Genomic DNA, 15,135 nt, shown 5'->3' with positions numbered 1-15,135 from the left:
TTATAAAACTTGGATTTATTAATTTTTTTATTTGCATTTTCTGCGGCACACTTGAAGCATACTTGTGGCACACCAATGTGCCACGGCACACAGTTTGAGAAACACTGCAGTAGACTGTCGAAATAACGGCACTCCAAATAACAGCACACTGAGATCAGATGCATACATACAGCACAAAGTTAATAAACCTCATACAGAGAAGAAAAGAACAATGCTAAAGCTTAGTGACTCACTTGATATAGTCCAAACTATTACATTAGGATCACCCAGAATGTGTATAAAAGTTCCTCACGTCATCAATGGGATTCGAACCCGGGCCTTTTTCCCTGGTGTAGGGAGGGCAGTGATGATACCACTGTGCTACGCGCACAGCCTACACTTTATATAATAAAGAAAATAGAATGGGGCATAAGCAGAAGTGTATTAAGGGCAGATTATACCACTGGATCGTTAACATGTTTATGTTTTTTATGTGCAGTTAATAAAATTGCATTCTTAATCTCTATTTCTAATTTGACCTAATTATTTCTGCATTAAATACATTAAAAATAATTCGAAATAATGGAAAAATTGATGTAGCAGCACCGGGAATCCCCCAAAGATGCCGTTATTTCAAAAGTCTACTGTATTCAATTGAGATTTTTCAAACTTTTAATAGGAACTGCAGAAAAAATATTTGTGAAATGGTTTTGACTTGAATTACAACTTACTAATGGTAAACAGAGTGGCTATATATTGTAAAAGGGGTAAAAAACAAGAAATGGTAAAAGTAAAACCTATAATTTTTTTAAAAAAGTGGAATAAAATAAGGAAATTTATTAAATTCTTACCATGAGATTGAAATTTTCCTCCCTTTTTAAATTTTATCAGAGGAACATGTGGCTTTATTGCCTAAAAAGAGATAAAGAATATTTAATTAAGCATTTAGTTAATGTATCTGAATGTTAAGTATATAACATTCATTTGCAAATCATCTCAGAGATCAACGCTAAATGAACAAGTCAGATAATTTATGTACTGCGTGTTTCTTTTCAGATGCATTCAGTTAAACTGGCAAAAAAAAAAAAAAAAAAAATCCACACTGCAGGAAAAAATTTTGATTCTAAAGGTGTGCAGATTTTAAAGGAAGCTGACCCATTGATCCCCAAAATATGTTTCAATCATGTTTCCACTGAAAGATATATACTGAAATTTCAGTAAATTAATGAACAAACCATTTCAAACAAACAACAATGATATTTTAAAATTGATTCTTATTCATTTTAATGTACTACATGCATTTATTTTCCTAGAAATGTTTGCCACTCAAATTCTTCTTACTGTCCATATTGCTTTTGCTCTTAAGAGACCTAAGGTAATTCGTATTTCTCCACTTGTTCTCAAAACCTTAGCTCCTGAACTTACTCCTGTTCTTTGCTGCCTTTTTTCACTTTCTTAATCCAAAGGTGTTTTTCCTTCTGCTTGGAAATTTGCTTGTATCCAGCAGTTCCTAAACAAAGGTGACAAATAAATTTTTAGCATTAGTAGAGGCATATGATGCAAGAAAGCAAGCTTATGCAGCATCAGAAGAAAAAAAAACTTCCACTTCACCCTTCCGTTCGTTCGAAATACCTGTCCAGCTGAGCCTTAAATATATTTAGGCTATCAACTTCCACAAAGGATGGAAGTCTGTTCCACCAACCAACTACCCGCTGGCTAAAGACAAATTTCCGCACATCTATCCTACATCTGTCTTTTGTCAATTTGAATTTATGCCCTCTCAGGTGATTATTCTGAGCAAGAGAAAGAATCCCATCAGCGTTGAGCATGCTCAAACCATTCAAGGCTTTATACACCTCTATCAGATCACCTTGCCAGTGCCTAGTCTCCAGACACTGTAATTTGCAAAACTTAAGCCTTTCTTCGTAAGAGCAACCCTTTCTTCCATTCACTAATCTTGTTGTCCATCTCTGTACTCGTTCCAGCAGCTCTACATCCTTCTTGAAATGAGGCCTCCAGACCTGTATACAGTACTCAATGTGTGGCCTGACCATTGTCTTATACAAGGGAATAATCACCTCCTTATCCTTGCTAGAAAAATTCTTGTATATCATTGACAAGACACCATGAGCTACTCTTGCAACCCATCTGCACTGCTCAGAGAACTTCATATCTGCCTGCACAATTACCCCCAGGTCCTTTTCATTCTCTACCACTGTCAGTGTAGTACCACAGAGTTGATACGTAGCTCTGGGGTTGCTGTTTCCCATATGTAGTACTTTACATTTGTCAATGTTAAACTTCATTTGCCACCTCTCAGCCCATCTGCTCAACCATTCCAGATCCTGTTGCAGCAGCATAGTGTCAGTAGTGTCCTTAACAACTCTGCCAACCTTTGTATCGTCTGCAAACTTGGACATTAAGCTTGATATACCATCATCAATATTATTTATAAATACAGAAAACAATAATGGACCCAACACTGAACCCTGAGGGACTCCACTAATAACATTAGTCCACGATGAGCAGTGTCCATTGATTACCACTCTCTGTCTTCTCCCCCTCAACCACCCATAGCAGCAATTTGCCTCCAATGCCACACTGCTCCAATTTGTGCAACAGTATCAAAAGCCTTTCTAAGATCCAAGTATATAATATCAAAGTTATTCCCTGCATCCAGTTCTTTTGTGACTGCATAATAGAATCCAATTAAATTGATCAGGCAAGACTTCCACTTAACAAAACCATGCTGTTTCCGCACTATAACTGAAGTCTTGTCTAGATGATCCTGCAGTGCTTCTTTAACAAGTGCCTCCATTAATTTTCAGGGAACAGAAGTTAAACTCACAGGTCTATAATTACTTATGTCAGCCTTTGATCCTCCTTTGTGAAATGGGGTCACATTTGCATATCTCCAGTCTATGGGTACCTCCCCTGAGTCCAAGGAAGCTCTCATAATTACGGCTAATGGTTTGCTTACTTCCTTTGCTGCCTCCTTTATATAACTGGACAGATCACATCCACCCCAGGTGCCTTTCTTGTGTTTATCTTCAACAATTTCTCCTCCACTTTACTCTCAGTTATTACAAGATTATCTAGCTAACTAAGGCGCCTCCGTAGCCAGGTGGGAAGGAGCAGCAGTGGGTAGCACATGCTTCTTGATAAAACCAGGGTTCGAGCCCGTCACCACCAAATACGGAGGATGCGGAAAGGTCAGGGAATGACCACCGCATATCCCTGGAGCAATAATGCCTTAGTTGCTAATGCTCTTAAAAAAACCAAACTAATCTAGCTTACTGCCAGAGTTGAATACACCTCTGGCATTCCCCTTGCTGAATAACTCCTCATGTGTGAATGTCGATGCAAAATATTCATTTAGTTTGTTAGCTACCTGAGCAGGATCATCAACAGTAGAACCATCGATATCAAGTGGACCAATCTTATTCATCCCCTTCCTTCTAGAGTTTACATAAGAAAAGAAATCTTTGCTGTTTTTCTTTGTATCCCTTGCCAAAGATTTCTCGTAATCTGCCTTCGCCTACCTAACCTTCTTTGTAACTTGGTTACAGATCAACTTATATCTATCATAGGCTTCTGTGTCACGTGTTAATTTGTATGTATCCCATGCATTTTTCTTCTCTGCCATATGTCTCATTAGTTCATCTGACAGCCATTTAGGCCTAAACCTTGAACAAGATTTCTTTGTTGGTATGTAAAGCCTAGTTTTTTTTTTTTTTTTTTTTTTTTGATTTGGTAGTTGTTGGCGCATCGGCTTCTGTGGCCATATTGCACCTCCCAAGGTTTTTGCAGTACTTTGATCAAAGCCCGAGGCGGGAATCGAACCCGCGACCTTTGGGTTGCCGGGCAGGTACTTTACCCACTCGGCTAGCCCGGTCGGCTGTAAAGCCTAGTAGCTTCCAAGATAAGTTCTTTGAATACTTCCCATTTTGAATTTGCTGTTTGTAACATCATCAGTTGGTCCCACTGTATAGAATTTAAATACAGTCTCAGAGCATCGCAGTCGCCTTTACGAAAGCAACAACCCTTCCCTTTATCCCTAATGGTAGTTACCTCTTTGAGTAAATCCCACATCAGCACACTGTGATCACTGACACCTAGTGGTTCCTTTATCTGCAGATTCTTAATGCACGAAGAATCACTACTGATAATCAAATCAAGAGTATTACTCCCTCTAGTTGCCTCCCGAACATGCTGATATAGAAAACAATTATCCAATAAATCCACAAAAGCCTTGCTAGTGTGTGTGTGACCAACCCACAAATTCCAGTCAATATCTGGGAAATTAAAATCCCCCATTATAAGACTCTCTGATTTACTGGCCCACTCTATTTCCCTGTACAGTTTCTTATTATACTCATCAGAGTAATTAGGCCTATAGCACATTCCAACTCTCAATTTTGATCTCCCAATGCTTATGTCACATCAAACTCAAACTGACTTCACACTGCACTGTCCAATGATGTCAACTGGCTTCACTTCCTTGGATTTTATGTGTTTCTTAACTAATAGCATAACCCCTCCTCCTCCCTTCCTATCCTGTCTATCCTTTCTGTAGACGTACTCCCCCATATTCCAGTTCTGCATTCCTTATGTCTGTGTGACACCACGTCTCTGATATCCCAACAATATCCGCCTTTGATGCTTTGAGGAATACCTCAAATTCATCAAATTTATTTACCAAACTCCTAGCATTGGTGTACACACAAGTATACATGCACCTGTTTCTATTCTTAGCTACCCTAACACAACCCATGTGTTTACTTGTAACGCAATGACTCCCAGCAGTCTCTGAAATATCCTGCATCTTGTATTTCAGGCTTCTGTTCATTCCAATAGAAGCAGTGCGAGAATCACTTCCACTCTGTCAGTGGCTACTGTTAATCTATTAGTCCTTGTATCCCCCCAAGCTAGCAGTTTTCCGACCCACCAAACACTGCCTCGATAGCATCAGCAAATATTCTTGCACCCTTTCTATTTAAGTGTATCCCATCCCTGTAGAAGCAGTCTCTCCTGTTAACAAGTACAGACCAGGCTGAAAAAAATTCTACCCCTTCAGCCTTGCACAATCTTTCCAGGGCCGAATTGATCGACAAGGCTCTCATCATATACTCCCTCCTATTGTGTCTGGGGAGAATTGCAGACACTTTCAAATTCAACCCTAATTCACAGCTTTTTTTCAACAGTGACCTGTACTTGTTAAGTAATTCTGCCGGTCTCCTACTCTTAATATCATTAGTGCCAACGTGTACAACTATATCACCTTTTGTGCCCTTAAAAGATGATATCCACTCTACAACGTCATCAACCTTTGCCCCTGGCAGACATACCCTGGTCCCGTTCCACCTATCCGTTTTCCTCCCATCCAATTATCGTCCCATTGCAATTACTTCTACCCTTTCTAAAGTAATGGAGAAATCAATTAACTGTCAACTCTTAAACTATCTAGAAACCTTCTGTCTTATCAACGATTGCCAGTATGGATTCCGTCAGTGTCGATCCACTGGTGATATTCTGCCTTGTTACCCATTTATGGACAAATTCAATGGAAAAGTTTGGTGAAACACAAGCAGTTGCTCTTGACATCTCAAAGGCTTTCGGCCGTGTTTGGCATAAAGGTCTTCTAAACAAGCTTTCATCTTATGGTTTGCCAACTGTTTTTTTGTAATTGGTTTTCCAGTTTTCTCTCTGACCACACACTGAGGGTGATGGTAGATGGCCCTGTCTTCTAACTTCTCCACTAATGCTGGTGTCCCCCAAGGTTCAGTTCTTTTCCCCACTCTTTTCCTCTTGTATATTAATGACCTTCTTCCATTGACCGGAAATCCTACCCATAGTTTTGCTGATGATAGCACATTGCAATATCCTGCATTTGTCATTGCAAAACTTCAGTTGCCACTTATAAATCAAACCAATTAATTATTTTAGAGTGTGTTGTAGTAGGATTCCCTAATTATATCATTATCCAACCTGCCATATCTTTGTCTATCTCCAAATTTAGAAACTAAACTTAGTATGTCTATCGATACCACTAATATTGAAACAACAGGCCCAGCACTAAACCCTAGAGTACTCCATTAACATCATTAGTCCAAAAATGCATCAGTACCTATTGATGACTACTCTCTGTCTTCTCAAACTCAACCATTCCGTTATACAGAATAGTATCTTGCTCTTAATTGTGATCATATTACAGGAAGTCCCCGACATACGTAAGAGATGCATTCCAGGACTCCTTACGTAAGTCAAGTTTTACATAACTCAGGAAAGACTAATAAAATATATGGCATATCCGTGATATGCCAAAATTACAGAAACCACATAATATCCTCAGAAGAATGAAGAAAAATAGTTATATATTTTTCAATTAATTAGTTATATATTTTTTATATATTAGTTATATATATAGAAAAATAGTTTAGTTATATATTTTTAATTAGTTCAATTAAAAACTATCTGGGGACAGCGGTGAAGTAGCCAGAGTGGCACATAAGAAAAGAAAACATAAATGGAACAAAAATCGCATATTATTTTACTGCAGAAACTGATATGTATTTCGTAGCCAAACATTAACAAGTATCACGAGGAATTTAGATTTGTCAGTGTCAACGGTGAACATAATAATAAAGGACAAAGGCAGAATACGTGAAACGGTGAAGGGACCAGCGGTAATGCAGTCAAGTATAACAACCAGTTATACTTGACTGCATTACCGCTGGTCCCTTCACCGTTTCACGTATTCTGCCTTTGTCCTTTATTATTATGTTCACCGTTGACACTGACAAATCTAAATTCCTCGTGATACTTGTTAATGTTTGACCATTTTCGTACATCCTTATTATTTTAATTTTCTGATCCAAATCGATCGCTTTCTTTTTCTTGGTAGATTTATTAGTACCATTTTCATTTATTCTCTTAGTCGGCACCGTGATAACGGTCAAAATGAAATTTTCTGTAAAGAACTTCATAGGTTTAAGGCAGAAACACACTATTATCACCTCACACGAGCTCACATTTACTAAAGCACATTTCTGGAGGTCACTACGATAAAACAATAAAAGCAAGTTGCAGTTTCCGGTTTATTGGGCTTTTCTGTAGGTGCAATTCATTATAAATGGGTAGTCACTTGATCTTATTATTGTATTTGATAATACAATAGCTGGAATTCTGTAGGTTTTTTTAGTTATTATGGTGAAATGTGTGTCCCCTTCAGTGAAATCTTCAGTCATATAAAAAAACATAAATAAATTTTCAGAATCTTCTCTTCGTTCCTATTTTTTAAGCTTGTTACTCCATATCTCACTTGTGTAATTTGTGCATGCCATGTTCGTCATTATTGATTGTTTATTTTCTTTTTTTCTGTTTTAAATTTTACAATCCTAAATAAAAAAAAAAAATTGAGTAAAAAAAATTTACGTAAGTCTGAATTTGCATAACTCGGGCTTACGTAAGTCAGGGACTTACTGTATAGTCATACATAAATGAAAAATACTGTATTTCAGTACTACAATACTTGCGATCATGTTGATCTGTGCTTCGTCCTGTTAAATTTTCTATTAATTTTCTATCAAATCATATAAACTAAACGAAGTTTTAGTCCAAAGCAAAATACTGAAATTAGTAAAATCAGAAGTCTATGAGGGAGGGGTGGGGTGAACTATTAGAAACAGTCTTGGAAATCAGATATGTGCTTATTAGGGAACCAGGACAGTGCTAAATATGCAACTGAGACAGCCACCAAGGTAGGTACCATCAATATTAAAACTTTACACTGCAAATAAATGGACAGATTTTTTTTTTCTTCTCCTTTCTTAAAATTTAATTACTCCCCTGTTAGACAGTTATTCTCACTTTATAATTTTACATAAATGAAAAATTTAAAGCTTTCGATAGGTTCTGAAGTTTGTCACACACCAATAACAAAATGTTCTTAAAGGTGCCAGTATATAACAGGCAAATCGACACAGTACATTCTATGGTCAATTTGCTTGTTTGTTAGAAGAAAAAACCATGCGACCTAGCCTGAGACCGACTAACTTAGCATTATGAAAAAAGCAGATTCAACTCCTCGCGTTACTGAGGCAAATCGAACTCAGGCCTGTTCAGCCAATTGTGCTACCCGCCAGAGCTATTACAAGGTGCATAGGAAATATGCGCCCATCAACTGCTTCGTTTGCTGAAAAATGGCAGTTCTATACGTCTGAGTAGTACAGACTATGGAAATAACAAAGAATTCCCCCATTAATTATAATCAGTCGGAACGCGAGATGTATCGTACTGGATGTAAATATCCTTTATAGCCTTGTGAAGTGATCAGCATAGCCAGTAAGCGGCAACTATGACCAGCTCAGAAGCCTAATTACGTGCAGCAATATGATAACTGTTTTAAATAAATGAATACGCTTCAATAGCCATTTCCTGTTGACTGCTTACTAAAAACTTATCAAATAATGAATTATATCTGTTTATAAACAAGCATATATAAAATATATATATTTACATACAATACCTTCCACGCTCGTGACGCAGAGGACATTATACAGTACTAAACAAATATTTACACGCCCTCTAAAACACGGCGTATTAAAGAACACTTAAGTTTTCATCAAAAATAAAACTTGAACATTTTGAATGGAGTGAGAGTTGTCACTGCTGATGCTGATGCAGTGTTTCTGGAAAAATGGCTAATGCCAAAATCAGAGTGGTCCAGATATGAACACAAAGCAGAGCTGGCTTGGACGTCTTGAATTTCTGCTCGGATAAATAAAGTCACAAAATGTCAGGATATCTTAACAGTAAACTGCAGTGTGTGTTTAGGTAATAAATACAGACTACCAGGAGGGGGAAAAATAATAAATAAATAAAACAGCAGTCCTCCCCAAGCCGCGAGCGAACGTAGCAGCTGCACAACCACCACCGATATGAAATTAAAATGCAAGCTCTGTCTGCAGGCGGTCAAGGGATAACGGTTGTAACCAATTTCGGACGTAGTAGTAGTAGTGGCATGTGATGCAAGAAAGCAAGTGTACGAGCTTATGCAGCATCAACCAAAAAAAAAAAAAAAAAAATCACACCATTCCCTCCAAATGCCTGTCCAGTTCCTCCTTAAATTTATTCAAGCTAACAACTTCCACAACGAGAGAGGGAAGTTTGTTCCAGCAATTAACCACCCGCTGGCTAAAGGCAAAATTCCGCACATCTATTGTACATCTGTCTTTTCTTAATTTGAATTTATGCCCCCTTCGGTTCGTAATCTCAACAAGTGGAAGGATCCCATCAGAATTCAGCGTGCTCAACCCATTCATGGCCTTATACACCTCAATCAGATCACCGTGCAGGTGCCTAGTCTCCAGCCACTGCAATTTGCAGAACTTTAGCCTCTCTTGGTAAGAGGATCCCTTCATTCCCCTCACCAATCTTGTTGCTCTTCTCTGTACATGCTCAAGCAAATCGACATTCTTCCTAAAATGAGGCCTCCAGACATGTACGCAGTACTCAAGGCGTGGCCTGACCATTGCCTTATACAGAGGGACAATCACCTCCTTTTCCCTGCTAGCAAAATTCTTATATATCATTGACAAAACCCCATGACCTGCCATGTCAGCCTGTCTGCATTAGGTGGTGTTGGGTAATAAATCAACTATTAGGTGTTCTTTCAACGCGCTGTTCATCAACAGTTGTAACCGCGATGTCAGCTAGAGAATAGCACATTAGGCATTATTAGATCCTAGCACACTTAAATATTAAAAGCTAAAAAACTGTTCTTCTTACAATAATTGCATTGGTACAGGGTCACCAACGATATTAAGCCTGAAACAACTATTCCACTGCACAAATAAATTCTACGTTGTAATTACAGTACCCAGAGTTGTAGTCGGGATGGGGAGTACACCATGGGTGCTCTAAGACCAATGGCAAAATATATATTGAAGAAAGCCAGCTACCGTGTCGCTTGGATTGTTGAGATGCGCAGGCAAGGGCGGACCGTCCCGGGGGGTGAAAGCGGTGTGCCACCCAGTCGCCAATGTTCAAAGCGAACATTGAACTGAAAACCTGAAACTTACATACACATATGAAGAAAAATTGAAACGAGGAGCCAAATTTCAATTGGACTCGAGCGCCACATATCCTAGAAATTCCCCTGTGTGCATGTCTGTGATATGCTATTATTATTATTATTACTAGCCATATAGTGCATGGAAGCCTGAGGCTTAAACTGCACCAGCTAAAAAATTTTTTCTGAGTTACCCTGAGAGAGAGAGAGAGAGAGAGAGAGAGAGAGAGAGAGAGAGAGAGAGAGAGAGAGAGAGAGAGAGAGAGAGAAATAGAAGGGAATCACCAAGAAAGAGAAGAATGATGATATCCAGAACACTGAGTTGGAGGATATCATCAGAAAGACAAAGACAGTGATGATCAGGAGCTGCCAACACCACCTGAAGTCAAATGTGGAAAGATTGACAAATAGCTTGGAAAGAGCTACCCAGGGGCTCATATCTGGTGAATATGGGCTTGGCAAACCAAGGGTACTGAGCTGGATATCATCTCTCTCTCTCTCTCTCTCTCTCTCTCTCTCTCTCTCTCTCTCTCTCTCTCTCTCTCAGGGTAACTCGGGAATTTGGCTGGTGCAGCATAAGCCTCATTTGGTCTCCATTGGCTTCCTTGCATCATATGGCTAATAATAATACAGAAAACAGAGATAGCTAACCTGAAGGATTACTTGCAGAAAAACAGCAGCACCCTACTAGGCCATAAGGAAGATAGACAAGTGGCATACCTCCACTTAAGCTAAGCAAGTAGTCCTCTTCCTCCCAGACAGCACAAATAAAGCTATAAAGATGGGCAAAGAAGACACTCCATGGCAGACAATACGACTTCCATCAAGACCATATAGATAAAATGGCTTTCAATGCATGCCTCACAAGTATTCTTCCCCGAGACTGAAGGATTCATGCTTGTCATCCAAGATTGGGTAAGAAACACCAGAAACTATAGAAAATACATCACCAAGGAGCCTGGAGTATCGGACAACAAGCCAAGGATTCTACCTGGCCTAAGAAACGATCCAATACATCACCGTAGAATGCAAGGTGATTACCCAGATGGAGTACACTCATAGACCAGGTAGTTTTCATAACACAACAGAAGCTAGCAGTTGATCAAAGAAAGCATACCATATTACAAGTACCAACACCAGACAGTACTAGAGACCTCAACCCATGAGCTGCACTGGGACCGCGCCATAATAACACACAACACAATCCTGCACAGCAGACTGGACATAACCCTTATCGAAGGTAAAGGCTACCTATCTCATTGACATAGTCCTGTCCGACAATGGCAATCTACAGAAAATCCACAAAGAAAAGGTCAGGAAATACACAAACCTAAGTTAGGAGATCAAAGAGATGTGGTATATGCAACAGGTAAAGACCATTCCGATCATCGTGTCAATATATTCCCATCATCGTGTCATATTAGTGGTGCCAAAGACCCTACATAATAGCCTAGCAGCAATAAGTTTCCCAGAGAACAACTGCAATTAACTCCAGAAAGTCGCAATCCTGAACATCTGAAAGATACTCAGAGTGTTCTTCGCCCAACAGTAACAGCAGACATAACAACCATCCTATGTACTTGGTAGCAGAGTAGTATAGTGTATAGTGTGTTTAGGATCTAACGCCCCCATTTCCATGTAGTATACATTGTGGTGTCATACAGAACACTGTAAAGGCCAGAGGTTTAAAAGGTGTTTGGATATTGTGGAGTGTAATGTTTGGTACCGTTGTTCATCTGGCATTTTAGCAGTTGGGCCCCTAATGGGACTCACCATTGCCCACAGGCAGACAGAGATATAAGTTATGCAGAGCAGAGATAAAATTTTGAGTGTGGGGCTTGTGTAGTTTCGACAAGGGTCAAACGCTAGTTGTGAGATAACTAGAGAGGGAAGGGAGACTGAAGACTGGAGGGTGAGAGATAGAAATATGGGGACAATAGGAAAAACGGTTCAAGTGAGGAAGGCTAAAGCCTCACTAGGCGAAGAATGGAGTGGCAGGGAGGAGACAGCACAACACTCCTCTCCCCACGCATAGGAAAGGGAAAGATAGGGGCACTTCACAAAACAGTGAGGTAAAGATCGCCAATGGCGCCAGCATAGCTGGAAGTTTTCACAGGAAGTGAGTCCATATCAGTTGTTTGAGGTCCACTATGAGTCAATCACGGGGAAATCCCCGTCCGGCGAGGTTGTCTTGATTTTGATTTGTTTTTAGGTCACTCGAGGTCCAATTTGAGTGACTCGCTGGTTATACTTCCATCCAATCAGGGAGTAGAATTGCCCATTTGCAAATTTCCTTTGTGTGTGTTGTCTCTTCTTCATCTAGTTCGAGCTGTGTTTAATTGGTACAGTGAATAGCAATCAACGTTCTTCTCCTGGAGAATAAGTCCTGGGCGAAGCGTGAGAGTGCTCTGTACTCGTCCTCCGTTTCTCGTAAGTGCGACTCTTGATTCAGCGGTGTAAAGTGTATTTAAGGTCAGACGACACCAGGGGGGTTTCCCCCATCTCCACGTAGTTTACATTATGGTGTGATACAGTTCGCTGTAAAGGCCAGAGATTTAAAAGTGTGTGGATATTGGAATGTGTGGTGTCATGTACCATTGTTCTTCGGGCCATTTAGGCGCCAGACATGGGGTGTCATGTAAGGTTGTTCTTCTGGCTATTTAGCCGCCGAAGAGCGGGCAACGTCGGGCCTCTACTGAGGCCCGACGTTGCCCGCACTTCGCCCCGTGGAGGCAGACCAAGTACGTAATAGTTTGTATTTACTCTGGCAGATCCTGCCACCTAATTTCCTGAGATTTCAGTGGCTAGGACCTTAAAAAAAGTAAATAAAAAAATAAATAATAAAATAAAAATAAATAAATCTAGAATTAGCATTAGTAGAGGCATTTGATGCAAGAAAGCAAGCTTATGCAGCATCAGCCAAAAAAATAAAATAAATAAAATAAAATAAATAAACAAATAAAAAAATAACCACTCCTACTTCACCCCTCTGTTCGATCGGAATACCTGTCCAGCTGAGCCTTAAACTTATTTAGGCTATCAACTTCCACAAGGGATGGGAGTCCGTTCCATCAACCAACCACCCGCTGGCTAAACGGAAATTTCCACACATCTATCCTACATCTGTCTTTCCTAAATTTGATTTTATGCCCTCTCAGATGATTATTCTGAGCAAGGGGAGGAATCCCATCAGCATTGAGCATGCTCAAACCATTCAAGAATTTATACACCTCTATCAGATCACCTCGCTGGTGCCTAGTCTCCAGACACTGTAATTTGCAAAACTTAAGCCTTTCTTCGTAATAGCACCCCTTTGTTCCATTGACTACTCTTGTTGTCCTTCTCTGTACTCGTTCCAGCAGCTCTACATCCTTCTTGAAATGGAGCCTCCAGGCCTGTATGCAGTAGTCTAGGTGTGGTCTGACCATTGCCTTATACAAGGGAATAATCACCGCCTTATCCATGCTAGAAAAATTCCTATATATCATTGACAATATACCATGAGCTACTCTTGCAGCCTTTTCATTCTCTACCACTGTAAATGTAGTACCACAGAGTTGATACGTAGCTCTGGGGTTGCTGTTTCCCATATGTAGTACTTTACATTTGTCAATGATAAACTTCATTTGCCACCTCTCAGCCCATCTGCTCAACCTTTCCAGATCCTGTTGCAGCAGCATAGTGTCAGTAGTGTCCTTGACAACCCTGCCAACGTTCGTATCGTCTGCAAACTTGGACATTAAGCTTGATATACCATCATCAATATCATTTATAAATACAGAAAACAATAATGGACCCAATACTGAACCCTGAGGGACTCTACTAATAACATTAGTCCACGATGAGCAGTGTCCATTGATTACCACTCTCTGTCTTCTCCCCCTCAACCACCCCTTTATCCATAGCAGCAATTTGCCTCCAATGTCACACTGCTCCAATTTGTGCAGCAGTCTTCCATGTGCAACAGTATCAAAAGCCTTTCTAATATCCAAGTATATAATATCAAAGTTATTCCCTGCATCCAGTTCTTTTGTGACTGCATCATAGTATCCAATCAAATTGGTCAGGCAATACTTCCCTTAACAAAACAATGCTGTGTCCGAGCTATAACTGAAATCTTGTCTAGATGATCCTGCAGTGCTTCTTTAACCAGTGCCTCCATTAATTTTCCGGGAACAGAAGTTAAACTCACAGGTCTATTACTACTTGTGTCAGCCTTTGATCCTCCTTTGTGAATTGGGGTCACATTTGCACATCTCTAGTCCATGGGTACCTCCCATGAGTCCAAGGAAGCTCTCATAATTAATGTTAAGGGTTTGCTTACTTCCTTTGCTGCCTCCTTAAATATAACTGGATAGATCCCATTCACCCCAGGTGCCTTTCTTGTGTTTATCTTCAACAATTTATCTTCCACTTTACTCTCACAGATTACAAGATTCTCTAGCTTATTGCCAGAGTTGAATACACCTCTGGCATTCCCCTTGCTGAATAACTCCTCATGTGTGAATGTAGATGCAAAATATTCATTTAGTTTGTTAGCTACCTGGCCAGGATCATCAGCAGTTAACCCATCGATATCAAGTGGACCAGTCTGATTCATCCCCTTCCTTCCTTCCTTCCTTCTAGAGTTTACATAATAAAAGAAATCTTTGCTGTTTTTCTTTCATCCCTTGCCAAAGATATCTCATAATCTGCCTTCGCCTGCCTAACCTCCTTTGTAACTTGGTTACGGATCAACTTATATCTATCATAATCTTCTGTGTCACGTGTTAATTTGTATGTATCCCATGCATTTACTTCTCTGCCATATGTCTCATTAGTTCATCTGACAGCCATTTAGGCCTAAACCTTGAACAAGATTTCTTAGTTGGTATGTAAAGCCTAGTAGCTTCCAAGATAAGTTCTTTGAATGCTTCCCATTTTGAATTTGCTGTTGGTAACATCATCAGTTGCTCCCACTGTATAGAATTTAAAATACTGTCTCAGTCCATCGTAGTCGCCTTTACGAAAGCAATAACCCTTCCCTTTACCCCTAATGTTAGTTACCTTTTTGAGTAAGCCCCACTTCAGCACACTGTGATCGC

The 15,135-nt window shown here is 39.8% G+C and overlaps 1 protein-coding gene across 4 annotated transcripts in view; it reads right to left on the bottom strand.

Annotated features, from left to right (window-relative positions):
- Positions 1 to 8,797, bottom strand: part of LOC150089344 (alpha-ketoglutarate dehydrogenase component 4) — a 33,990-nt gene extending 25,193 nt beyond the window's left edge. For 2 of the 4 annotated variants that reach the window (XM_090368519.1, XM_090368521.1), the window contains exons 1-2: positions 8,498 to 8,797; positions 831 to 891 (exon numbers count right to left, since the gene is read on the bottom strand). In XM_090368519.1, the coding sequence (XP_090224645.1) occupies positions 831 to 891; positions 8,498 to 8,533 (97 nt within the window). In that variant the 5' untranslated portion in view covers positions 8,534 to 8,797. The remainder of the gene's footprint in view (positions 1 to 830; positions 892 to 8,497) is intronic. The other 2 variants (XM_090368520.1, XM_090368522.1) reach the window with 1 other exon arrangement.
- Between the last annotated feature and the right edge of the window lie 6,338 nt (positions 8,798 to 15,135).

This window comes from Mastigoproctus giganteus, chromosome 2 (genome assembly GCF_048544385.1).
Source record: "Mastigoproctus giganteus isolate SK-2022 chromosome 2, ASM4854438v1, whole genome shotgun sequence".
In the NCBI taxonomy this organism is placed as follows: domain Eukaryota; kingdom Metazoa; phylum Arthropoda; class Arachnida; order Uropygi; family Thelyphonidae; genus Mastigoproctus; species Mastigoproctus giganteus.
Note: the sequence above shows the minus strand (reverse complement) of the source record. Positions and strands in the feature narration are given on the sequence as shown.